Below are 27,554 nucleotides of genomic sequence, written 5' to 3' on the forward strand. Positions count from 1 at the left end.
CCAGCTCTCTCTTGCTTTCCAGCCACTCTTGCTCCCAGTGTTTCTGTCCACTGGGAGCAGTCAGGCTACTGGCCGGAGGGCCAAGGTCACTGGGCCTGCGCTGGGCCAGCTGACTGTGGGGTACAGTTTTCTCCGTGGGCAGCAGGCAGGGTCTGACTGTCTCATTTGATGCTCACCAGTGCCTTGGGGCTTACTGGGAGGGCCAGCTACGGCCTTGACCTGGGTCCATGCACTGCTTTGCCAACACCCCAGGAGTGGGGATGGGGTTGGTGGTCCAGACTAAGCCCAGGGAGACAGCCTGTCTGCTGACTGTTCCCAGTGAGGATCCCTGGCTGGCTCAGGGGAGGGCGCTCCTCTGTGTCAGGCAGCGCGCCGGATGCTAAGGGCTTGGACTTTTAGTAGGGACTGGGGTTAAAACCCGGCTTCACCCGTCCAATGTGCCTCTGTGGACAAGTTATACAACCTTTGTGTACAGGCAGACCTCATTTTATTGTATCTCGCTGTGTTGTGCTTCGAAGATGCTGGGTTGTTTTGTTTGGTCTGGTTTTACAAATTGAAGGTTTGTGGCTACCTTGTATTTAAGAAATGCATTTCATAAGGCTCCAGCTGCCATAGACAGTGGTCCCTCTGATGGATCTGGGCAAAGCAAATTAAAAATCTTCTAGAAAGGATTCACCATTCTACATGCCATTTGTGATTCACTGGAAGAGGTCCAAATATCAACGTTAACAAAAGTTTGGAAGAAGTTGACTCCAGTCCTCTTGGATGACTTTGAAAGGTTCAAGACTTCAGTGGAGGAGGTAACTGCAGATGTGGTGGAAACAGCAAGAGAATTAGAACTAGACTTGCAGTCTTAGGGTGCAGCTTGAACGGATGAGGAGCTGCTTCTTACAGAGGTGCAAAGAAAGTGGTTTCTCAAGATGGAATCTACTCCTGGTGAAGATGCTATGAAGACTGATGAAATGACAGCACAGGACTGGGAATATTCCATAAACTTAGCTGATAAAGCAGTGGCAGGGTCTGAGAGGACTGACTCCAATTTTGAAAGCAGTTGTACTGTGGGTAGAATGCTATCCAGCAGCGTGGCGTGCTGCAGGGAAATGGTTTGTGAAAGGAAGACTCAATTAATGTGGAAAACTTCACTGTCATCTTGTTTTAAGAAATTGCCACAGCCACTCCAGCCTTCAGCAACCAGCACCCCGATCTGTCAGTAGCTACCAAGACAGAGGTAGGACCCTCGTCCAGCAAAAAGATTGTGACTTGCTGAAGGCTCCGATGATGATCAGCATTTTTTTTAGCAATAAAGCATTTTTAGGTTAAGCTATGTACATGATTTTTTAGACATAATGCTCTTACATACTTAATAGACTACAGAATAGAGTAAACATAACTTTTATATGCACCCGAAAACCAAAAAATGTGTGTGACTGTCTTAATTGTGATATTCACTTTATTGAGGTGGTCTGGAACCAAACCAGCAGCATCTCTGAGGTGTGTCAGTAACAAAATGTTTTGTAAACTGAAAGGTGCTGTGCAAATCTGGGTAGTCACTTCATGAGCCAGCTTTAATATACGAAGTGTTTTTTTATATTAGTCAAAAGGATTCATACAAAGTAGTAACACAAATGTCAGCTCACTGTTTGTAGAAGTAATGCAGAGACGTTCTTTCCGCTGTAATCAACCTGGCCCATGATTCACGTTCATGCAGAACAGCTGTGATGCCTGCAATTTGGGAAAATGGTTTTGTGTGAGCTATCTGACCAGTCCCGTGGGGTGGCCAAGACGCACCCTGCCCTCCCCATCTGCCCTCTGCTCTGTGCTCCATCCCTGGAAGGGTTTGTCTTACTTAGAACCCAACCACATTAGGAGGCGGAGCTGACGAACCTAGCAACAGACCAACACCATGGAGACCAGTAAACCGAGTTTGGGTGTGGCCCCAAAGTGGTTAAATGTTCTGGCGTTTGCTGGTTAGCTGTGAGTCTGATGTTCCTAGAACAAAATTAGATCATTCTACTTTTGTGCTTTTCTAGGAGTCCCTTCAGAAATTAAGTTCCTGCTCGTACTCTTATTGTACATCGGAGAACTGCTTTTGAGTTTTCGGACATTACACTTTTGTCAAGAGGATCCCAAGCATGATGGCTTTTAGGAATGTCAGGAACAGTCGGAGCTTTCACATAACCTAAAGTCTTTCTTAGGACAGAGTCCCTGGGTTTAAACAGTGACTGTGTGCTTGCAGGTCAGTGCCTGTGTGGCACCTTGGACGGGGCTAAAAATGCAGAGTTGTTTCTGAGTCCAAACTAGTTCTACTCGCCACATGACAGGCCAATAAATTGGGAGACGAGATGCTGGGGCAAGGAATAACGACTTTATTTGGAAAGTCAGCAGACTGAGAAGATGGGGGACTGGTGTCCTGGAGAACCATCTTCCCCAAATTAGAATTCAGGCTCCTTTAATATAAAAACGGGGAGGGGGTGTGGTTGGTTGTTGCAAACTTGTTGGTGTTGGAATCCTTTGTATTTGCAGCTGTCATGATGTTCCTGTAAACCTCCAACATGACCAATGTTATTCTCTGCTCTGCAACTTTTTTCTCTCTATGAATGGAAAAGTGTTCTACCCTAAAGGTCAGAGCATTGAGAACGGGCTATTCTGTGTATTTCAGGCTCTAGGCAACAATCTTTTGCAAAAGGTGGAGAACCAGCAGGACTCAGCCCAGGAAACAGAGCACAGGGTTAGAGCTAAAGGAACAGATCTGAAATGGAGTCAGATTTGTTCTTCCCTATTACAGAGTCAGCCTGCTAGAAGTGGCATGCTGGCCAAAGGAAGGGATCACTGAACCTGTGCCACTAACCTCACAGCTCTTCATACAAAGACGCTGGTCTGACACGGGCAGAGGTCGGATGGATGGCCACCCTCTTCCCCACCTTGCTCCCCACCCCATATGCTGCTCAGACGATTCAAAGACGCCCTGGATCTCCTCTGCCAGCCTCCCTGAGGATGGAAACCTGGGCTAGTCTTGTTTCTTCTCCCCTCATACACTCAGGTGGTTTTGGCTTTCTCTTCCTCAAGGCAGAGGGTTTAGATTACTCTGCCAGGCTGCGTGTAGAGCTGTGAGTACTGGGGTGAAATTTTTTTGCACATCCATGGTCCTCATTCTACAACGTGTTACTTTCACAGCCACACCCCTTTCTTTGGCTTCTGCGTGGACTTTCCCAGCATCACCTTTGTAGGTTCCAGTCACTCAGTAATTACCCTCACACATGGCCTTGCTGAGTTTACAAAAAGGAGGGGCTGCCTGGGAAGGGGCTTCATGGGGGGCCCTTTTCACGAGAGAGCTACTTATATCAAAATGTACAGAAGGCAGCTAGACCCTCTACAATCTGTTCTGGGGCCCCGGGATCTAAATAATACCAAGAAGTGTGAATTCAGCACCATTTACAACACAGACTGATCCTTGCCCTACAGCTGGGAAGGTTCTGAGACGACCACCTCACAGGAGGGCACATGTCAGGACATAGCAGCCTCCCAGCTTGAAGGGTGTCACAGTGGCGGTTTTCTCTAGTTTGCTACTACTTAGTGGAATCAGAAACCTCTGGTGCACTTACTATGATTATTTGATCGCTGGTATTGTTCCTTTGTTCCCGGGACTAAATTTAGGGGGTGACAGTGTCCTGCCATCCTGGCATCTGCAGCCAACCCCTCTCACAGCTGTCGTGGGGGCTGTGGGTTGTTGCCTTCTCTGGGGCTACCCACCATCTCTCCCACTTCTCAGCCATTTTAACCTGTTGTTGCTCAGCGTCCTTCGTGCCACCAATAGCTGAACCAGATGATTTAATTCCAGAGCCCACTTGACACCTTCCCTACGTGCTTTTCGTAAAGCTGATAACTGGCAACTGGATGTCCACCTGGGCACTGGGGAGGACGCAGGTGTCTGCAGGCACGTTGCCCTGTGACGGTCAAGACAAGTGAAGCCTGTCCCCTGTGCCCTGCTCTGGGAGATGTGGTCATAGGGTTTGAGGTGGCAGGAAGCTCTAGAATTTGCTTATCTAGATGGGAACATTCAAACCGAAGGCTCCAAGGAGGCTGTTGTATTAACTGGCTACCATTCTCATCTCTGAAGCTATGACTAAAATTATCATTGTTTCCCGGGATAGATTCCCTAAGACCCTAAATTGTTTATACAGAACAGCTTAATGTCTTCTCCAATTCTCTTAACTTATAGACTTGAGAACTGTAACACACTAACATTTTTAAAGTGTTACAGCAAGAAAACAAGGTATTAAAAGTGTGCATTTCAATCTCCCTGAAAGTTATTCTTGTGAACCTAACACTGCTCTCCGTCACAGCTTGGCGCTGTGTTCGCCTTCATCAAAGCTGAAATCTGCTAAGTTTCTCCCACAGCAGCCACTCTGGGTCTTGACTCGGCCTCTTTTCCTCCCAGGTCGGGACCTCCTGTCCTTCAGAATCTCCTCTGCCCGCCCAGTCTTCCACCCCAACCTCCCCGCCCACCCCCTCACACAGCCCTTTCATTCCAGAGCCCCTTTTCCTGAAGCCAGAGCGGTTAGGTGTGTGCACGCAGGTCGTGCGCTGACATGTTACCGAGAATTAGGTTCGGGTGGCAGAGAGTGGGAAATTGGGGGATTGTAACACTTAAATGTGAATTTGTGGTCTCAAGACTCTGGAGCCGCCTCTGCAGAGAAGCAGGCCAAGCAATTCCGTTGCAAGCTCTCGTTCTGAGGCGGGGAGGTGGTCTTTCTGAGAAAGGCCTCTGAAAACGTGCCCCCCAGGCGTGGGCTTGGGCAGGAGTTGGCCAGGGCCGCCTGGACGCCGGGTCGCAGGAGGGGGCGCGGGAAGGTTCCAGGCGCCACAGGATGGCATTCTGATGAAAATCTGCCTCGCTTCCTTCTATCACTTCTGCCTCAGCCTGGCGAAGTCAGGAAATGTTTGGTTGCTTTGCACGTAGGGCTTTTAAAGAAAGAGCGAGGCGTGTTCTGCGGCTGGAGGAGGTGCGTGCTGGGCAGCGAGGCTCTGTCCCGGCGCAGGGACAGCCTTCTCCGCGCCCTCTCCGCGCCCTCTCCGCGCGGCGCCGGGCCCCTGCCTCGCAAGTCCTTTCACCGGACCCGGGACGGTGCAGCCCTACGGACTAAGAGATACCGGATCTGCTCCGACTGGCATCCGCGTTCTTTTGCGACCGGCTTGCTGACGGGAGGCGGGCGAGGCGGGCGGGGCGCGCACCCGACCCTGGGATGCTTGTTCCCACTCCCGAGGGCCGCGCACCTTCGTCGTCCAGGAAGCCCGCCCTTTCTCGGTGTCACGCGTAAACGGGTTACCCCGACCAGCAGATGCTGCGGTGCTCAGGCAGAGGTTGTCCCGTCCCTAGAAGTTCAGTCTGGCCTGAGTTCGGAGGACACCGCGGGGCGGGAGCCCAGCACCGACGGCACGAGGGCGCGGGGTCTAGCTAGCAGTCCGACCCGCCGGCGTTGGCTCCCCCACCAGAGAACACCCCCTGCGCAGAACCCTCCCCCTCCCAGGCCCCTCTGCAAGAGGACCCCTGCCACGCGTGGGCCCTCTCCCACCTCTCCACCCCACCCCACCCCCCGCTCTTCCGAGGCCTCTCAACTCTTCCCTCCCTCTGCCGGTGGGTGGGCGGCCGGGGCGGGGCCAGCTGGTGTCTTTTTTTTTTTTTTTTTTTTTCCCCAACCGCCTTTCGGGTGGGGCAGGAGGGGGCTGGGTGGTGATTGATAACCGCGTAGCTGGGGCGCGGGGAGGGTCGCTCCCTAGGGACAGAGCGGGCGGGGTGGGCGGTGGAGCGCGGGCTGGGAACCGTGCCGGATCCAAGTGCGTGGAAAACCGGCAGGGGGCGGAGGCGGGCCCCGCGGGGTGGAGCGCAGGCGGGGTGGGAGGGTGGAGCGCGGGGCGGGGCGGGGTGGGGCCTGCGTGGGTGGAGCTAGTCGGGGACAGGACGGGACCCTCGGGGCGGGGCGCGCTGAGAGGGCGGCCTCAATCCCCCTTCTCCCGGGCGTCCCCACCCCCCGCAGGGCCGGCTCCGGCCACCTGCGCCCGCCCCTACGGCCGCGCCCAAGCCCGGGAACCGCGGTGGCGCGCCTCCGTCTCGGGAAGGGCGAGGTTCCCGTCCCGACGCGCGGATTTATCTCCGGGACGGTGATCCCGCCGTTCTCGGCATGCGGCTGCGCTGAGAGCCTGCCCGCCGGCGAACCCCAGGAGCCCGGCGTTCCCTGAGTGTCTTCCCGGCTCTGTGAGAAGGTGGACTTGTAGCCGGGCAGGATGACCAACCCGGCGGCCACGCAGAACAAGGAAATAGACTGTCTGAGCCCAGAGGCTCAGAGACTGGTAAGAGGAAAACATATTTTCGAAACTTTTGGTTCTGATTGCGAACGTTTGGTCCGTGCTGATGTTCTAGGGCCAAGGGCAGTCGGCACCTTCCGCTGCAGTCGTCGCTGCCTGGTGAGGTGTGGGGTGGGCTCCGCCTGACCGGGGACCCCCTTAAACGAACGTCCGCAAGCGGGAATGTGCGGTGGGGGCTCCTGCCCTGTGTTCAGTTCGCGGCTCCATTTGCTCTGTCCCCCCTTGTGCCCCGGAAAGCACATTTTACTGGACAACGCCCCTCACCAGGACGGAACGGAGCTTAGCCTGGTCTCCTCTGCCTGCCCGTGGCGGCCTTTTGACAGGCTCTCCCCAGCTGGGTGACTCGGCCGCGGATCTGCGCGTGGGCTAGGGTTTCACTCAGAGCTGCTGGTTTGATGTTTTACAAAATACAGCATCTAGAGATGGGCGCCCAGGGGCGGTGCCCTTACCCTGAGGCTGGCGCCAGTGGCTGGGTGGTTTGGAGCATTTATCTGCTCTGGACCTTAGAACCAATAGGCTGGACCGGATTTCTCCAGCTCCCTCAACGACCTCAGTCCCGAAATCCACTTTGGCTGATCTCATGGGATCTCCCTTCTGGACGGGATCCTCCGTCTGTGAGGTCTAGCAGTATTGAGACCATGGGTCGGGGGTAGTTTGTCATTAAAATCAGGCAGGGGGTGAGGTGGGGAAGGTTTCTGGTTGATTATGAATGGGTGTGTTTAAAGGTGAAAGGGCGCACTTTGGAAAAGAAACACGTTATTCAGTTAGTAGTACAGAGAGGGACCCCAGATTTCCACTTTATTGGGCCTCTGTGGAACTTTGATAAAAAGTGAGAACCCCAAATAATCGCTCCTTCCCCAGGTAGGAACTAATTGTCTGCTGAGTGTTTCTGGAAGGTTCGAGATGACTGAAACTGCCTTGACCCTGGGGAGCTTCCTGCTAAATGCCAGGGAGAGGTATAGAAACAGATTCTGATGAATACACACTTGAAAATTACATTCCTTGCTGAGGACTGCCAGGTGAATTTTTTAATGTCCATGTTCGTGCTTCCCCTCTGACCGCACTTAAAGTTCCAGCCCTGGACCAGACCTTTGGGGCTGGTTCTTACCCCTTAGCCTCATTGGTTTCCTGGGGCCTGGGGACCTACAGAGAGAGCCTTGGATCACTGTCAGGGAAGGGCCCTTGGAAGAAGGAAGGATGGGAGCGCTGCTGAGAGATGCTGGTGTTTGCGTTCCCGAGGAGCTGCCTAGGCAAACCATAGATGGCAAGAACAGGGTGATGTTAATCCCGGGTAAGCTTCAAGCTCAGAGGAATGAGCTGCTGGGCAAGGAATCCTTGAAGAAGAGAAGACTGAACACGGAGAACAAGGATGTGAGGAAGGGAGGGACAGGCCATCAGGGTGAGTAGAACTGACACCTGTTACACTGAGACGCCGAGGCTCTGGCTGCAGGGTCCCGATAACCCTTAACTTAACCCGGGGTCAGATCTGGTTGAGATGCGTGCTTTAGGGAGATGCCGCCCAGCGTAGATGACGGGGAAGTCTGGAACAGCTTCCGATGGAGAAGGTGCCTTCCGTCTCCTGCCCCAGTTCTAGGATCCAGTGGGCTCTGAAAACCAAAAGTTGTTTGTCTTTTTTGTAAGTTTATGGCAGAATTCATTTGGCAGTGAATTCCACCCTGGCTGATGGGAGGCTGTTTTCAGTCTTTATTCCTCTTAGTGTGAATATTTGTACATTTCTCTGCAGCCCTGTTAATTGCACGTAAGATTAAGGGCTATTATTACTCTGGGTTACAGAATATATGGTATATGCATCCTGTTACCCTTCTAGAATCCAAAAATTTTGAATTCTGAAACACATTTGTTCCCAGAGGTTTTTGGTAGTAAGTTGTGAACTTGTAGAAGCTTTTTGTTCCGTTGGTTTTCAGTAAATAGCTGCAAAAACCTTTTTAGAGCAGGACATGGGGAACAGAAGTAAAATACAGTCCCTATTTTACGAGATTCATGGTTGAAAAGGAAATGACCCGTGGAGTGGGGGTGGGGGGTTGAGTGGGGTGTGTTAGAGGGGGACACCCACAGCCACCCAGGGCCATGCAGTGCTCCAGCTGGAGAGTACTGGGCATTTCAGGCTGGTTTGTGCCGCTTTGTGCTATGTTATGTGACCCTGTGTCCTGGGAACCGGGGTCTCCGGTGGAGGAGGAGGGCTGGGGCCACAGGGGTGTGAGACGAGAGCTGGGGTTGGCAGGAGATGGATTTGCAAGGTCCACCTCACCAAGCAAAGAAAAAAGCAGGATCTGAGCAGGAAGTCCAGGCTCCTCACCCGAAGACAGTGTAGAAACTGTTCGTTACTGTAACGTTTGTAACTTCCCCACGTTTGGGGTGGGTTGTGTCACCTCTCTTCGGGTCGCTTTCCACATACTGAGGAGCACTGAGCCCTTACAAACTGCCAGCCCGTTCTGAGAGAGGCTGTCAGCATAGACCGAGGACCCCCCCAAGTCTCATTTTACTGTAGGTGCCTGTGCCAAGGTCCCCATGTCCAGCTGAGCGGGAGCAGGGACGAACGGGGGAGGTAAACGCATGCCGAGGTGGCCGGCCCTGCTGGGGCCCAGTCTGAGATTCTGAGCATTGAGTCATGGTTTGTTTTAGGTGGATCATTTCTCCAAGCAGGTAAAACATAAACACAGTAAGGTAGGTCTATTCTTACAGTAGTAAGCATGTCCCACTAGGGCAAAGATGGAGGCTAAGTTTTCCTTTTTCTTGAAGAGTTAGTTTCTGTTCAGCCTGAGCTAGTATCAGCAGAGCGGAAGCCTCCTTGGCAACTTTTTTTCAACCCTGCAGTCTAAACTGCCTCTTACCCTGAGCACAGGAAGCCAAGTTATTTATAACCGCTAAAGTGTTTTCAGGCGAAGCTGATTGGAGTATTACCTGATTAGAGTGGGGTCTTTATCTAGTTTCTCCAGAATTATGAGGCTACATGTTGGTATGATGTGTTTGCTCCTCAAAAGGCAATGTTCAAGAGGAAATTCTTATCCCTGAAGGATCAGGCCGTGTGACTCAGCACAGGAATTGTTTGTGACTAGTTACTCATATGCCAGCGCGTTTCCAAAATATCTGATCATGTTTAAAAGTTTTAATCTTGGAGCCCCATGGGCCAGAAGATTCGAGTTACTAACCTGTTATCACAGTAAGCCTGTTACCTCTCACTTATGTGTTAGGCACAGGGCGGGGAAAAGAGGAATTTTTATTACCTTAACTGCTTTTACTCTGGGCCACCCAAATTTCACTCGTGTGTGTGTGTGTGTGTGTGTGTGTGTGTGTGTGTGTGTGTGTTTTAAAGCAGCTGGCTTTCATGGAATGGATTTATCAGAACTCTGATTATTCAGACTATCTAGTTGAAGTAACTTGATTTCTTCCTTGTAGGTTAAACAAAGCACTGTTTGGCCACATCTGAGCTGTAGTGACTCAGAGCTGCCGTGTTTGGTTGCAGACCACTGCTCAGATCCCCCTTCTGAGACTCATTTATTCATTGGGGGAGGGGCCAGAGCGTCACGTGCTTTTCTACTTAGCACTGCAACTAGACAGCTTGAAAGCCTTGTAGTAGTCTTGTGTGGAATCTGAAGTACTTTAAATTACTCTGAGGAAGATTTGCCTTAAATTTAAACTAAGATGTTTTGTTTGTATGTTTGTGTTTAGAGCTTATCAGAGCGACCTCACTTCTGAGCCTCATGTCTATTATTATCTGTGGCCAGTGGGTGTGTAATCTTCCTGGGGGAAGAGAAACAGGGTGGGCTTTGGGGGTAGGTTGGGAGTCTCCACCTGCCTGCCCTGACATCTCCCCAGGGCGCCTGGCCCTGCTGGGGCCTCGGCATGCTTGTCTTCTTGTGCTGCTTTTAAACTTCCTCTGAGCTGAACTCTCTCTGCTGGGTCCGTGGCTGTGATTGAAGACATTGTGTAGGTAGCAAACGTAGGCAGCGTTTCCCAGACCCCGGCTGTGTCAGCCCTGTTGTGTGTTTCTGTAGAAGTCTGCCCTCGCAAGACCTCATGAGGTGGTTTGATCATTTCCACTTACAGATAGAGAGGAAAGGGGCTCCGAAAGTTCTGGGGACTTTCCCAAGTCCACGCAGCCAGCAGGCAGCAGGGCTGTTCAGACCCAGGCCTGCTGGTTCAGAACTGGCGCTAATAACTGTCTCCACTGTATACAGTGCTCAGCAGGCTCGGGCCGGCCATGAGCACGCATCCTCGCTGTTGTCAGCCTCTCTGCAGCCCCGGGTGTCCCAACCCCAGTATCTGATCTGATGGATTTCTTTTTACAAAGGCAGCCTCTTAGGACACAGGTTTTTGCTCCTGAGTGCGTACTGAGAAGTCTCTGCTTTATCTCATGTTTCATTTCTATTTCTGGTAGTTTTTTAGACAAAAGAACACTCAATGGAATGTATTTGGCTAAATAAAGAAAGGTAGAAATGACAGAGCTGCAGAAATTATTTTTCTGGTTTTCCCACTGTGCCAACTTTTAGCTGTGACCTGTGTCATCCCACACCGGGAGCTGCTGGGTACCAGCCTCAGCCCTCCCCGGCCAAGCAGACAAGCTCGTTGAGGATGGAAGTGACGGCTTCTGGCTCTTTCCTCGCCAGTTGCAGGACTATCACCTGAACAGAGGGAAAGGCTGTCAGTACTTGTGTGCTGCTCACATGGCAAAGCCTGATGCTGCTGCAACGTCCAGCCTGATTTTGAGACGGAGCAGTGTCAGTGTTTTGTGTCACCTTAAAGGTGTGGGGTTTGCAGGGACGCAGAGCAGGTGAAGTGAAGGGCGTGGAGCCCGGATGCGTTGGCTGGAGGGAACGTGTCATCTGGAGCACTGCACAGGTGAGGCCATGCTGCTCTCTCCTGTCACCTGGCAGTCACACACAGGGTCATTTGTGACTCTCGTGCCCTTGCTTGTCATGCAGCATAGTGAGGCTATCAAAGGAAGTGCGAACACTCATCTCAGAAAACAATTCTAAATGTATTAACAAGAAGCGGTTGTTATTTGCATGGAAGACACTGTACACTTTTTTTCACCAGCTTGAGTGTGGGTGTTTGCTAAGCCGAAGATTGTGTTGTGAAGTTTGAATTGGTGAATGCTTTTTGTCTGTTCTCGATAAAGTAATGTGAATAATTTTGTTCCTGATTAATGTTTGTTATTTTGGTGTGTTACTCTGAGCAGCAAAGTCAGGACAGTTCCAGTAGCAGAATGAGGAAGGAGAACTCCGTGGACAGTCTTGGTGGAATAAATAATTCACCGCCCTGTAGAGACTGAGCATTTCAGAGACACGGGAAGCGCCCAGAGATTGCATCACGGGTTCCCTCACCCCCTGTAACGAGGGCTGATGTTCAGAAGTGGTGTAATTTGCCCGAGTTCACATAGTCCGCGCTGGTGGCTTGGTCCTGAGACCCCTTTCTGGACAGTGTCCGTCTGGGAGGCTCAGCGCCCTGCAGAGGCTGCTGCTGTGTCATAAAATTCCGTGGTAACTCTGTGGTCTGCTCTGTAACTCGTCTCAGTTGATTTTAATGGAAACATAGTGTTTTAAATGACCAGTTAAACTTTAGTCCTTAACCTTACGGCCTTCAAATCGTCAGGTAAAATTGATAAACTGTGTCTGGTTTATTTTGTGGCTTAAGCGCTGACCTGTGTCCTGAACCTGTGGCTGGGCTGTTTCAATATACATGGCCGTGGGGGTGGGGAGGGCGTAGCTCAATGGTAGAGCGTGTGCTTAGCAGGCACGAGGTCGTGGGTTCAGTCCTCGGTACCACCACTAGAAAGTAAATAAATGAATAACCAAACTAATTCCCCCTCCAAAAAAAAACCATGGCTGTGCGGCCATCCCACCCCCAAGTTTTAAAGCTGTGGCTCACAGCCCCGTCAGAGCCGGCCCCTTTTTTATAGCTAGTTTTTAACATCCTTATTACTAACCTGAAATGCCATTCCTAGGTGGTAAAATCTACCTTCCCACATAATTTCAAGTCAATATAATGTTTTAACTGCAACAGTAAAAAGAAGTAAAATGAAAGTAAGTTGCAGTAACAGAATATGAGTGTTGTGACTAAGTCCTGGGAAGGTTCTGAGCAAAGCCATGTGTACCCTTCCCTTGATTTCCACGCTGATGGCGTTCCTGGCATATTCGGTGTGTGTTAAAACTACTCAGAACGTATTTGGATTTGTATGTGAGTTGGAATCAGTTTGTAGATCTGAAAGTTATAGTGTGGTTTTTCTATCTGCCTGAGCAGCCAGTGGGAAAGTTCCTCATCGTCCGAGTGCAGGATGGTTGTCATGCCGTGCCCTGCCCCCTAAATGCCATTAGTCCCCTGCTCCAGTCACTATGACTTCCCAACCCCTCCCCCAGCATTTCCAAAATGCCCTCTCGGGAGTTGGCACTCTCCCCTCCATTGGCAGCTGTCACCCCAGAGTGCCTTCCCCTCCATAGCCATCACGACTGCAGTCACGGCTGTAAGAGCAGTCCTCTCATGGGGGAACTTACTGCGATTGCCTGAGTGAGGGTTTGGAAAGATGAGATTTCAAGATGGGAGTAAAGCCACACGGCAGCGCGTGGACCGGGGGGGGGGGGGGTGGACGCACTTGGTACCGAGGACAGGATGGCCACCGTTTCTGAGCTGCCGGCTGGTAGGCTTCTCTCCGGTCCCGCCTTGCCCGGTCTACTTGGTTGCTTTGAATAGCAAGCTATTTTTAGAATCTCCTGCATGTGAGGGGTTGGGGGTTTACATAGAAAATAAAAGTTGGTGGCTGTTTCCACTTCCTGTAGCAAAGTCAACTCAGCAAAATGATAAAGATTATAGAGGAAATAAATCAGAGATTACAAAATAGAAAAGATCAATAAAACCAAGGTAAACAAAATCAACAAACCTCTAGCCCAGTTCACCAAGAAGAAAAGAGGGAGGATCCAAATGAACAAAATAAGAAATGAAAGAGGAGAAATAGTAATTGATACCCTAGGAATACAAAAAAAAAAAAAATACTGTGAACAGTTGTATGCCAACAAAGTGGACAACCTGGAAGAAATGGACACGTTTCTAGAAACATACAGCCTGCCAAAACTGAGTCAAGAAGAAACAGACAATTTGAACAGACTGATCGGTAGAAGTGAAATGGAATTTGTACTGAGTAACAACTGCCTGGAAACAGAAGCCCGGGACCAGACAGCTTCGCTCGGGAATTCTAACAGACATACAGGGAAGAACTTAGACATCTCCTTCTCAAACTATTCCAGAAAATTGAAGAGGAGGGAATACTTCCAAATTCATTCTGTGAAGCCACCACCACCCTGATACCAAAACCAAAGACACTACAAAAAAAGAAAATTACAGGCCAATATCTTTGATGAATATAGATGCAGAAATCTTCAGCAGAATATTAGCAAACCAAATCCAGCAATACATAAAAAGGAACACACACGTGATCAAGTTGGACTCACCCCAGGGTCGTAAGGATGGTTCAGCATAAGCAGATCAATCCATGTGATCCACCACACCTGCAGATAAAGGACAGAAACATGATCATCTCAATAGACGCAGGAAAAGCATCTGACAGAATCCAACATCCATTCATGATAAAAACTCTCACCGAAGTGGTTATAGAGGGAACATATCTCAACATAATAAAAGCCATTTATGACAAACCCGCAGCCAGCGTCACACTCAGTAGTGGAAAACTGAAAGCTTCCCACGAGGTTCAGGAACAAGACGAGGATGCCCACTCTCACCACTTCTGTTCAGCTTAGTTTTGGATGTCCTGCTCATGACAATCAGACAAGAAAAAGAAATCCCAGGTGTTCACATGGGAAGGGAAGAGGTAAAACTGTCACTATTTGTAGATGAGAGAATATTCTATATAGAGAGCCAGCCCTGAAGTCTGCACACAGAAACTATCAGAACTAATAAATGAATTCAGCAGGGTAGCAGGATGTAAGATTATTGTACAGAAATCTTTTGCATTTCTTTACACTAATTATGAACTACCAGGAAGAGAAAGTGAAAAAAAAATCCTGTTTAAAATTGTGTCAAAAAGAATAAAACACCTAGGAATAAACTTAACCAAGGAAGTGAAAGACCTCTATGCCGAAAACTATAAAATACTGATTAAAAAAACTGCAGATGATTCACAGAAATGGAAGACTATCCCATGCTCTTGGATTAGAAGAATTAATATTGTTTAAATGGCCATACGACCCAAAGCAAGCTACAGATGTAATGCAACCCCTATCAAAATACCCATGACAAAACACTCACAGAAATAGAACAAATAATTCTAAAATGTATGTGGAGCCACGGAAGGCCCAGAGCTGCCAAAGTACTCCTAAGGAAAAAGAACAAAACTGGAGACATTACCCTCTTAGACTTCAGATAATACTACAGAGCTACAATAATGAAAACAGCAATGGTATTGGCACAAAAACAGATGCATAGATCAATGGAACAGAATAGAGAGTCCAGAAATAAACCCATGCACCTATGGTTAATTAATCTACAACAAAGCAGACAAGAATACACAATGGAGAAAAGACAGGCTCTTCAGCAAGTGGTGTTGGGAAAACTGGACGGCCACATGTAAATCAGTGAAGTTAGAACACTCTCACACCACACACAAAAATAAACTCAAAGTCGTTTTAAGACCTAAATGTAAGACATGACACCTTAAAACTCCTAGAAGAGAACACAGGTAAAACAGTCCCTGACGTAAATCATAGCAGTATTTTCTTAGATCAATCTCCCAAGGCAAGAGAAACCAAAGCAAAAATAAACAAATAGAACCTAATTAAAAGTAAAAACTTTTGCACAGTAAAGGAAACCATAAACAAAACGAAAAGACAACCTACGGAATGGGAGAAAATATTTGCAAAATGGTGCTACTGACAAAGGCTTAATTTCCAAAGTATACAAACAGTTCATACAACTTAATAACAACAACAAAAACCCAAACAACCCAATCAAAAAATGGGCAGAAGACCTAAATAGACATTTTTTCCAAAGAAGACATGCTGATGGCCAACAGGCATACGAAAAGATGTTCAGCGTTGCTAATTAGAGAAATGCAAATCAAAAACACAGCGAGGTGTCACCTCACACCGGTCAGAAGGGCCATCGTTTAAAAGTCTGCAAATATTAAGTGCTGGAGAGGGTGTGGAGAGAAGGGAACCCTCAGACACTGTTGGTGGGAATGTAAGTTGGTGCAGCCACTATGGAAAACAATATGGAGGTTCCTTTAAAAACTAAAAATAGAGTTACCATGCGATCCAGCAATCCCAGTCCTGGATATATATCCAGAAAAGACAAAAACTCTAATTCAGAAAGATACATGCACCCCGATGTTCACAACAGCACTGTGTACAATAGCCAAGGCATGGAAGCAGCCTAAATGTCAGGAGATGACCGGACAAAGGAGTTGTGGTGTGTATGTATATATTACTCAGACAAAAAAGAGAATGAAATACTGGTACTTGTAGCAACTGGATGGACCTAGAGAACGACATCCTTAGTGAAGTAAGTCAGAGAAAGACAAATACTGTGTAATACCACTTATATGTGGCATCTGAAAGTAATACAAATGAATCTACATACAAAACAGGAACAGACCCAGACAGACTATGGTTACCAAAGGGGAAAGAGGGGAGGGAAGGACAAATGAGAAGTTTGGGATTAATAGACACAAACTATTGTACATAAAATGGATAAACAACAAGGACCTGCGGTATAGCACAGGGAATTACATTCAATAGCTTATGATAAACTATAATAGAATATAATCTGAAAAAAATAACCAAATTACTTTGCTGTTCACCTGAAACTGACACAGTATTGTAAATCAACTCTACTTCAATAAAAAAAGGAAATGATGGCCACTCAGGAGAAGGATTCCGTGCCACAGCCCCGCCGTTACTCTGTACCGTCTGCACCAGCCTGGAAGCGCGCGGCGGGTTGTAAGTCACTTTAGCACGGCTCTGTGTGTGTTCTCCAGTGAACCTGAGCCTTCAGCTTGCCCTTCAGGAGCTGTGTTCCTTCCTCGTTCCGGGAACAGTCACACGTGGACAGAGGCCCCTCTTGCTTCTAAACAAAACTGGTTCCTGGTCACACTGTGGACTTCAGCTGCATGGAGCTCCTATTACATGCACACAAGTGAACTTTATTTTCAAAGCAATCTTATACCTGAAAATAATTTTAGGCTACTTTAGGAAAATATAAGGAAAAGGGAAGGATTGAATTACTGTAAGAAAACGTAAAATATCATAATTGTCATAAGAGAAAAAAATCTGCGGCGTAATTAAAGGAGTAATTTTCAGAGTATTTTTCGTAACATAAAAAATCGCTGCGCTCGCTTTGGCCGCACGTCTGCTGAAAGTGGAACAACGCAGAGAGTACAGCCCCCCTCTCTCCTATCGGTGCCTTTCCAGACCCCAGGGCTTTCTCAGCTGAGGCGGAGAGAGTGATGAGAGCATCCCAGGCCGTTTCTCCAGAGTCGCCCTGGACATGGAGCGCCTGACCCCCTCTCAGCTTCCGTGTAGAGTTCCGGAGCCCCCCAGGGTTTCAGAGCAGAGTCAGAACTTGCTCTGTGACTGCCGGATGAGAGGTCTTGGGATGTGGAATTCCACACAACGCTTGAATCCCAGGAAGGCTTCGAAGCTCAGGAGAGGTACAGAGTCGGGACTCCAGAAGTCGTGTGGGGCTTTTTTAGAAAACCCTTTTTTTTTTCTTTTGTTTTTGCTGGAGGTGGGAAGCTAGAAAACTCCTGAGGCTACCTCCTGCAGCATCTCTGTCCCCTCCAAGCCGTCAGGACTTCTGCTGCACCGATGTTTAGCATGTTTCTGTTTTTGAAGATGGCGATGGGAGGTCAAACAGGTAGAAGCGACTAAAGGATACAAATGCCATTAGACGCCCAAGACTCCAGCCTCGCTGGGATTGGGGTTCAGGGTCCTGGGGGGGGCGTGCAGCTGCACCCCGCTTGGGTGGCATCTCCCACTGTTTAGGAAACCTCCACTGCAGGCAGGTCCAGGGAGGAAGGAAGCTGTGTGGGGACAGGGCAGGCCTCTGCCCAGGGCTCTCCCCCAACCCCCGTCCTGGTAAATAACTTCTTTCCCGTTCTGCACTGTCCCCGGGCCAGGCTGGGCTGTCCCTGAGTTCCCTGACCCCGAGGAAAGGAGCATCCTTTGTCTTTGGGTGACTGTTTCGTTACCACTTGGAATTTCTGGTCCTCCGAGCGGGAGGCCTGTCCGGGTCACTGGAAGAACAGACGTGCAGCTGACTGTTTCTCCCGCTGACTTTTGTGTCCCTGTCAGGTAGAATCCACGTCTGCTCTGTGTCTGGTCTGGACCTAGAGCTGGCCGAGTTTCTGGCTTAGCGCTGAGGCCCATCACTGAAGAAAAACTGCCGCCTTTTTCTTCTTCACGCGGCCCTCCGGCCCTTCTCCAGCCGGGCCCGAGTCTGTGCTGCCCGGAGAGGCATTTCAGAGAGAGAAGTGTCGTTCTGGTTGTCTGTCTCCCCAGCCAGCCTGTGTGCCCCGGTGGCTGGGTCCCCTGGCCGACGGCCTCTGTGCCTGGACCCTGCGGGGCGCTGTAGGGCGGGGGTCCCAGACCCCGGCTGGGTCACTCGGCCGTGTTTAACCACTTGTTTAGGAGGCCCGGGTCTCAGACTGGGGCTTCCTCGTGTGTTTTTAGCATCTCTCAGACCGCACGTGTCACCTCGGCATCAGAGTGCTGTCTTATGTGTCTCTGGTAAAATGAAACGTAAAAGTGGAATTTCGGCGTCAAGGGCTCAGCTTTTTAGGGCTTTTACCAGGCAACTTTGGTGACAAAAGCAATCTTCTCTTCCCAGCCATCCCCACCGTCAGAGGACGCCTCACTTTAAAGCCCAGTGTCTGTAAAGCTCTGTTTATGGGATTCCGAGATCGGATCCGGGAGGAAGGGTGAGGTTGTGTCCCCCGTGTGGGGGATGGGACTGTGTGTCAGGGAGCCTGGACCTCATCAGAGGAGGCCTGGCTGGGTCAGCCCCCCCCTCCCCTCCCTCCCCACCTCCCTAGTCCTGGAGGCAGCGGCCAGAATGGCGGCCAGAATGCTGAGGAGGGCCTGGATGGTGGGGGTGGGGGCGACGAGGGTTTTTAGCAACAAAACCAGGGGGACCTTCTCGCAGCAGTGAGTGTGGTTTTGGTTTCAGGGTGCCTTCGTCTCCTTCCTTCCTTCCTTCCTTCCCTCTCTTCCTCTCAACCTCTGTCTCCTTCCCCTCCCCCTGCCCTTCCTTCCTTCCTTCCTTCAGAAATGTTTGCTATTTATTATGGAACATGTCAAACATACCGAAGCGGAGATGGGATAACAGAAAGCAGAGGTCTTCGGCCGGAGGGAGCACCAGCACCCCCCGGGGGCGCCCGAGGGGCTCTGACTTGGTGGGCCTGGGGTGGGGCCTGAGCTCCTGCATCTGTAACAGGCCCCAGGTGCTGCTGCCAGAGGAGCAAGCCCCCTCAACCCCCCCCCCCACCAGCACCCCCAGCTGTCCGCACAGCCACCTTCCCGCCCCAGCCAGCGCACTTGGCGTCCCCATGGGAGGGTTTAGTTTGTGACTCAACAGAGTGGTATTGGGCAGAGAAGCGAGGATTGGGGTCCAGAGCCCCACCTTTTCCAGGGTCCCCCTTCCCGCAGAGGACAGTGGACTAAGGGTGGAGCTGCAGGCCTGCAGCCACCTTTCCATTTGGTTCCTGTAGGGAGGGGAGAGAGCTGGAGACCATGGCCCCACACCAAGTTGTGGGGGGTCAGGGGGGAGGGAGTGCTGCCCTGAGGTCACAGGAGCAGGCCTGGGGCTCATTGCCCAGTGGAGGACCCCCCAACTTTGACCTCCAGTCGGAGCTGGAGGGGGACGGCTGATGGCCATGGGGAGCATGTGCGGTCCTGGATCCCAAACCTAGCCAGTTGCTCTTCTGCATCTTAAATTCCATAAGTCTGCCTACTTTTGTCCCTCCTTTCCCTTTGCCATTGTCATCTCCCTCGGGGTTGAGAGCTTGGTGGGGAGGGGGTCGTGGTGGAGAAATGCCCCAACTCCAAACCTGGGGCCTTTGAGGCCGGAGGTGTCAGCAAATCCACGTGGGTGGGCTCTCCTCCAGGTTCTCTGGCTCCTGGGACCACAGGAGCCTCCTTCTCCGGACACCTGATGCTCCCTGCAGCGTCCTCGCGCCTCCCCCTTTGCACGTGTCCTGCCTCTGCACCCGCTTGTCTTACCAGGCTCCCTCACTCAGAAGCAGCTCTCACTTCCTGGGTCTCCCCTCGCCCCGCCCTGGCTCCCCACGTTTCAGCCAGAGCCGTGTTTCTAAAACAGACCCCGCTGTGTTCCTCCCTAACACCCTTCAGCGGTTCCACGTTCCTTCAGTATGAGGTTCCGGATCCCAGGCCCTCGGGACTGCGCCCCCTCGTCATCTGCCCCTCATTCTGGCTTCCTCCTCTGGGCTCTTCAGGGGTTGGCTTAGGGCTTCTGTCCTCCGGGAAGCCTTCAGGACACCCGGGATGGGTTACGTTCTCCTCCGACACAGCCCCCGCACGTGTTCTCCCCCTACTGTAGCCCTTGTCACTCGAACACGGTCCCTGATTGCTTTGTATGCACCCGCTGAGGCTGGGGCCCTAAACTGCACTTTGAAAGTCCCTCCCCGCCTGTCTCTGCAGCACTGAGGCCACATGGCCTGGAGGGGCGGCCTGCCTGGTGACGGCCAGGAAGCTGCAGTCCCCTGCAGGTGAGGAGCGGAAGGTGAAAGCATGCGTTTGGAAACTCAAACAATCTGACACGGTGGTGACCTCAACCATGTGAGTTTATATTTTACAAAAGTGCCAGTCCGAGATGGGTTTGTCCTGCACACCAGAGCCCTGGCCGGGGGCACACCGAGCCCCGGAACTGCTCCCCAGCAGTTGGCAACCGGAGGGCAGGGCTGGGCCTCCCACGAGATGGGGGGGGGGGGATGAACTTGGCGCCTGCAGGCCACCATGGTGGGCCACAGCTACTCTGGATTTTTTTGTTCATTTAATGACTTGATCTTATCAAACGTTTCCTCTGTTGCTCTCTTAATGATCATTATCCGTGATGCTCTGTGTCTCGCTGTTCCGTGCTCTTGGCAACATCAGTGTTTTAGGGTGTATGGTGTTGTCAGAACTGCATGTGGTTTTTCTTTCAGGCATCCCCGCCTGTCAGGGCTGCTCTGCTGATGCTAGAGTTGTGCTAATGAAGTTGGCTCCGCATGGGCTTTGTGCCACTTTAAATGTTGCTCCATGTATCCGTTGACTTTTAGCCAGAGTCCCAGAAGCAAGCCTGGTTGTTACCACTTCCTGTGTCATGAGAGCCTGTTCTCCACGTATGAGTCATACAGGAACCCTGTGAGATGTAGGTGCTGCCTGTGGTGACGGTTACAGGCATTTGAACTGCATTGAATTATTTATCTCCTTCAAATGCTAATCTGGGGTGAAGACTGACCGCGGTTGACCTGTCTTCAAGGTTGGCAGGCTCGAGTCCTCATAAGGAGTTTGTCCTATGACTTGGTTCATTCGTGTGGTTCCTTTGTCAACCCAAGCCCAGGTCCCTCAGATCAAGGCTTGTCCTTGTGGACATGACAGACATACTGGGTGGACGTGAGGACCAGGAGGAGTGGGCAGTGACGGGAGCCTTTTCCTGGAGGGAGGGAGGCCCACCAGGGTAGCTGGGCTCTGACTCAATGTGGTTTTGGAGGCCTGCCAGTCTGGTGGAGAGGCCACACCAGGAGGCAGGGACTACATGCTCAGATAAGTGGTCTCTTCAGGGATCTTTGCCCCGGTTCTAAACAGAGCTGGACCAGAGGAGGGTTGGGGCTAAACAGACAGACTGGGGAGGAAGTCAGCTTGCAGGTGCCGGGCTCCCTCAGGTCACAGAGACACTCATGCTGCGTGAGCGGGAGTCATCTCAGACCTCACCTCCTCCTGTCAGTTCTCTGTTGCTGCAAAACACATACCCACCGACGGAGCGACATAAAACAACACACATTTATCCTTCCACAGTTTCTGTGGGTCTGAAGTCTGGGCACGGCCTCCTGGGTCCTCTACTCAGGGCCTTCCAGGGCTGCAGTCAAGGTGCCAGCCAGGCTACATCCTTTCTGGGGCTCAGGGGCCTGTTGCCTGCTCACGTGGTCCTTGGTGGTATTCTCATCCTTATGGTTGTAGGACTGAGGTCCCTTTTCCTGCTGTCAGCTGGGGGCCTTCAGCTCTTAGAGGCCCCCACATTCCTTGTCACATGGGCCCTCCCAGGCCTTCTCACACGTGGCAGCTTGCTTTTGCAAAGCCAGCAGGAAAGTCTCTCTGACTTCCAGGCCTACTTTTATGAGACTCACCTGATTAGGTCAGGCTCACCCAGAATCAGCTGTCTTTTTATTAACTCAAAGTCAGCTGATGAGAGACCTTCATTTGGAGTGCCTTTCTCTTGGCAATAGAATGTAACCCAGTCTTAGGAGTGACGTCTGTCACACTCACAGTTCTGCCCACACTTGGGAAGAGGAGCATGTGGAGCATGTGCGTCAGTGACGGGAGTCTCGGGAACCACCCTGGAAGTCTGCCTGCCACACTCCTCTCTCCCGTCCTCCTCCGGCAGCCCCTTCCCTACTTACATTCTCACTCCTCTGCCCCCTTACTCTTCCTCCACGCCCTCCCTTCTCTCTCCCCAGCCACCGCCCCCCCCAAGCTGTTGGGCTGTGGCTGCCTGGTCTACACTGGCTTAGACCCTGAGCCAAGAGGCTCGGAGCCCACACCAGCCCCAGGAAGGGCGGGGAGGCAGCTACACTCACTGTGAACAGAGGCCTCTTGCTGGCCCATGGACGGGGCTGGAGGAAGTCCATGTGGCCAGATGTCAGTCTGTCCAGCCTTCCCCTCCTCTCCCTCGGGTCTGGCTGGACCTTTTTTAGGTCCTAAGCCAGTGGCCCATCACAATGTAACATGGTTTAGAAAATCAAGAATGGCAATGAAGTATCAAAGTCCTGATACAGTTGTGGTTTTTGACACCCTTAATTGGAAGGACCCGGGCTTGGGTTGATAGAGGAACCACGTGAACAAAGCAGTTTACAGAATGAACTCCTTATAAGGACATGAGCCAGCCCATCTCCGTCAGATCAGTGATGGTCATTTTTCCACTTAGACTAGAATTTAGAAAGAAGATGAATCTGTAATTCTATACAATGTGATTATGGGGTTGTGGAGAGGGACGTCCTTGACATCAGGACCCGCTGTCCCCATGTGAGCCTGCGGTGCAGGGTGCCCAGCCCGTGGGGAGAAACTGCACAGTGAGACGCTCGGGCCACCTCACTGCTCGCGGGCCCCACCTACCACGGCAGACGCACGCTGGCCATCTCCGGTGGCTCCGTTTTGAGATTATCTAGAGAACAGTGAGATGTCTGAAAGCTGTCAGGACGGTTGGAAGAATTACAAGTATATTCCCATAAATAATTAAGTGGAGAGGTGGGTGTAGCTCAGGGGTAGAGCATGTGCTTAGCATGCACGAGGTCCTGGGTTCAATCCCCAGCACCTCCGTTAAATAAATATAAATAAGTGAAAACCTAATTACCTCTGACTCCAAAAAAAATACAATGAAGTGGGAAGGAGGAGGGATTTGTCTGGCACCGGAGACCTGCAGCCTGGTCCACTTGCACCATTTACGTCCTGGGGCTGCTGTGTCACCTGCGATAGCGAAGGAGCACGAGGTTGGCAGAACGGGAATCGGGGCTCAAGTGCCGGGCCCCACAGCGTGCGTGGGTCCGGGTCGAGCACTTTAAATGCTCTCAAGTAGAATGTGGCACATCAGCTGCAAGCTGACAGGTAGTTCGGGGTGGGGGGGCAGGTTTTGTTCCAGTGTGACATTTCTAACACCTAGCACCCCCCTGGCACCGCTCCACCCCCGTCTTAGACATCTTGAGGAAAGCGGGGCTTCCCAGCACTGCGGGAGCCGCCGGGGAAGCCGAGGGCAGTGGGCTGCAGTGAGGGGAGGCTGGACAGGAGTTCTGGACGGCAGGGTCCGAGCCCCAGCCCTGTGACCTTGGGTGGGTCTGGTAGCCCCTCCAGGCCTCTGCTGCCCACTCTGTGAAGGGAGGGGCGGACCCGGTGACCCGTGGTCTTGTCCAGCTGTAATGCTGTACTCTGGGCATCTGTCTTGGCTCCAGAGGAAGGCAGACTGCCCAGCCCTGCCACTTCTGGGCTGTGTGACCTTGGGTGAGTTACCCTCTCTGTGCCCTAGTTCCCTCATCTACAGACTGGGTATGGGAACAGTGTCTCCCCAATAGGGCTGTTATGAGGTGTCTGTGGCAGAGTATGTCTGACGCACTCAGAATAGTGCCCACTTGGCATTTAGTAAGGGCTCCATAAAAGGTCGTGATCATTGTTACTGTAACCACGACGTCACTCTGACAGCCCTTTTAACTCTGATGCATGTGGTGCGTGACTGTATACGTATTACCCTCCGAACGAGAGCATCATTGCTAACCGTGTCCTGGAAAGGATCCGCTGGTCTGTCTTCTGATAAACCCTCTCCGGGTCTGTTGCAGGCGGAGGCCAGACTGGCGGCAAAGCGCGCGGCGAGGGCTGAGGCTCGAGAGATCAGGATGAAGGAGCTGGAGCGGCAGCAGAAGGAGGTAACGCTGGGCTCCCCGGGGGTTCTTCTCTCAGGGGTGTTTCCTGTAGGCAGAGCATCCAAGCACAGGGGCACCTGTCTGTCAGACGTTGCTCCAGAGGCACTTGTACCTGCAACTTTGGTTCAGCATTGAGCCAGGGTGCGCCATCGCTCAGATGCCAGACGTGCCGTCCTGGACACTCGACCCGTCAGGTCCTGGGACGAGCCTCCGCACAGAGCCACTTGCTGCTCACGTCTTCCCAGCCCAGTCTTCTGGCCGAAGGAGCCAAGAGGGGCTGGTTCTGACTGTTGACCCAGAATCCCCATCCTCTGAATTAAAATGTGAAGGAAGAACAGATTATCCCTTTTTTTTTTTTTTTTTTTGCATTTTTTAAATTGAAGTAGTCAGTTTACAATGTTGTGTCAATTTCTGGTGTGCAGCATAAAGTTTCAGTCATCCATGCACACACATACATTCGTTTTCATATTTTTTTCGTCATAAGTTGCTACAAGATATTGAATATAGTTCCCTGTGCTCTACAGTAGAAACTTGTTGTTTATCTTATTTATAGTACGTCTCTGCAGACTCGAACTCCCGAAGATTATTATCTTTTTAAACTAACCAGTCTTATTTAAGAAGTACTTCCCCTCTGTTTTTTATACTTTTTAATGGGTTTCATGAGGCCTGAAGCTCGTTTGTGGCACAGAGAGCAGAGCAAACACTGGATGGAACAGCCAGGGAAGAAGCTGTCCCCGGGAGGGCGGAGAGCGCTGTGCTCGCTCAGCACTGTTCATGCTGTTTGCTGCTCCTTTTCACCGTCCTGAGCTCTAGCCTGAAGCCACGTGGGCAGCGCGAGGGCTCTTTCACTCGCAGGGAGAGAGACGGGCTTTCCTGTGACCTTGAAGCCCCGGTGGCAAGTAAGTCTCTGCCTGTGGGCCCCACCTCCTCCTGTGGCCTGGCCCTCGCAGGGTCTGGGAGCAGCACGCCAGGCCCTCTGGAGGGCTCTTCTTGGTCAGAAGATGTGAACGGTCTGTGTTGGAGAGAGAGAGAGCCACCTGCCTTCCCTGGGGCTACTTTTCCTACAGAGTCTGGCTTGGTTCACAGAGCCAGATTTTCAAAGTTGAGCCAGCATTCTCCAATGTGTGAGGGTTCAGATAAAAATCTGTGTTTCTCTGTTCTCTTAAAGCCATTGCAGATTCTGCTGTATTCCCAAGGTCACATGCTCCAAAGGGGTGAGGGGTTCGCGGTCATCCCCGACCTGCCCAGTTTGTCACCCTGCGTGGAAATATGTGCGCAGGGGAGGGGCATGGGCAGGTTTGAGCCTGAGGATGAACACGCTTCCATGTGCCTCAGAGAATGGGTTGAGGATTACTAGAAACTCAAGCCCAGGACATCAGTCAGGAGAGTCATACGTCGGTCCCAGTGACGGGAGGGAGTGATGGGGACGGAGGGGACGCAGTCCCTGGGAGAAAGGCCACACTGGACGGCAGCAGTGATGTTGGGCAGTGGCCCGAGCAGGGGGGCGGTAGCCACACCTCCACCAAATGTAGTATCACTGGTCCTGCGTTTACATGTGAACGAAGGCTGAACAAACATTTGAAAGTAGATCAACCAGCACGTCCTCCCTCATTGCTGGAAATACACACATGGTTGTAACTTCTAGTTTTTAATGATATTTTGCCTCTAGAACTAGTATGGTATTTTAATTTTTTTGTGCCTTTTTTTCCTCTTAATTTACTCAAGCATGGATTCGGCATTTTCTTATTCCCTCCCCACTACCCCCCTGGAATCAGATTCATCATTTTAAAACTGGAGGTAGAGATTCCTGAATTTCCATGTTAACTGTTTGGACTTTACATTTGGGCTGAAAGCTCCTAAGGCACCTGCAGCACCTCCCCTCCCCTGTCACCTCAGCTAAGGGTTCATACCCGTCCATAAACAAACTCTGGGGTCTGAACTTGAACCTGACCAGGGGTGATTAGTACAGGACATGCTAAGAGACGTTTTCAGGAAAGTCTCTGGGGAGAGGTGCTTGGACTGCGAGGCGGAGGAAGGGGATGGATCCGGTTGTTTTGTAGACCTTTGGCCACCCACTGTCTGAGCCGCTGTCACCTGGGGTTTTGGAATCACCCTGATTCCTGTACGTTCAGTAGCTCCCCGCCCCTGTGTGAGCAGGACGCAGCCAGCCCCTCCCCACTCTGGAAGCCAAGCGGCCATGGAAGCCTGGGGTTATGGCAGCTGCTTGGTCACAGTGCTTGGGGTGGGGGGGTGCTGCGTCCTCCAGCCCCCGGCGCCGGCAGCCCCGCCCTCACAGCAGCTCATCCGCGCTCGCCTGCTTCTGCAGCCCCCAGCCTTTTTTATATCAAGGCCTGAAAAGCGCTATAGGAAGAGTTTTCCAGAGCATTTTGTTACTCACCGAGATTTTTGCCACAGTTGACTGAGTTCCCACTCTGCGCCCTCCTCCCCTGCTGGGGAGTGTTTCTGCTGGCCTGTGGCTGTCTCCTCCGCTCTGCTGTTGGAGCTGGTCTTGGGAGGAGATGGCAGTGAACCTGTCAGGGGCCCTGCCTTTGGTTTTCAGGGTGGTGTTAGTAATCATTTATCATTCGTCTCACGAATAAGAGAACCTTACTCTCACCAAAAATACAAAGGTAAAATTTCTACAAAACCACGGTGCAAATGAATTATATGGTATGTGTGTATATATCTGTCTTCCAAATTATAATATATTCTGTCTTTAATTATGGGCAGAATTGAATTAAATATATAGTTGATAACATAACCAGAGTACTACTCACAGTGTTCTTTGGCAGAATTTCTTAATTTAGAAAATAAAAGTTGAGAGGAGCTAAGCTAAGTAAGAAACCATCTATTTCATGGGCCTTTCTCCCTTTGAGTCGAAGGAAGTCCCCTTCTGTTCCATTTTAATTCTGCAGCATGACAGTAACCTGTTGCTGAACTCGTGCATTTTTGTTGCAATATTTTGAGCAGCAAAAACACATTTGCTACCCAAGGATGGGAAACTAAGTCCTGGCCAGTTAATTTTGGGATTGTTAAATGGGCGTCAGATGTCAGCAGGGACGTGACTGTGTGGAAGGTCCTCCCCCACCAGCCCCCGCCGCACGGCCAGACCCTGGGAGCCCCGCCACACTCACAAGGCAGCGGAGCCCCGAGGACTGAAATGACGCAGCCCCGCAGGAGCTGAGATTCAAGCCCAGCCCCTGTGCTGCGCGGCCTGCCCTCGGGTGTCTGGTGCCTGTTAGGGACCTTGGCCTTTGCAGAGAAAATCTGATTAAACCCTGTGAACCCAGATTAAAAAAACGCCACAGTTTGCCTCCCTTGGTCAAACAAACCAAGTGTCGTTTGGTTGGTAGGTGGCGTGAGAATCCTGGAGTTCTTTATTCTACCAGTATGACACTGAGGTGGTTCATGGGGATGAAAATGTTTCATCACAATTCAAGTTCCTTAGAACGCCTCGTCCTCCCTGCTGTGAGCCCACGACAGGCAGGGAGACAGGGAAGGCGCCTTCTGGGCGGAACTCAGCCCTCCCTCAGGAGCAGACCAC

At 51.2% G+C, this 27,554-nt stretch overlaps 1 protein-coding gene across 50 annotated transcripts in view; it reads left to right on the plus strand.

Moving 5' to 3' along the window:
• The window catches only part of LRRFIP1 (LRR binding FLII interacting protein 1), a 142,898-nt gene that overhangs the window by 53,711 nt on the left and 61,633 nt on the right, over positions 1-27,554 (plus strand). For 43 of the 50 annotated variants that reach the window (XM_032480634.1, XM_032480633.1, XM_032480635.1 and 40 more), the window contains exon 2: positions 23,927-24,013. In XM_032480634.1, coding sequence (XP_032336525.1) covers positions 23,927-24,013 — 87 coding nt within the window. Of the gene's footprint in view, positions 1-5,950; positions 6,349-7,563; positions 7,763-23,926; positions 24,014-27,554 lie in introns of those variants that run through there. The other 7 variants (XM_014553343.2, XM_032480619.1, XM_014553354.2 and 4 more) reach the window with 7 other exon arrangements.

The sequence above is a fragment of the Camelus ferus genome, chromosome 5, assembly GCF_009834535.1.
Source record: "Camelus ferus isolate YT-003-E chromosome 5, BCGSAC_Cfer_1.0, whole genome shotgun sequence".
Lineage (NCBI taxonomy): Eukaryota > Metazoa > Chordata > Mammalia > Artiodactyla > Camelidae > Camelus > Camelus ferus.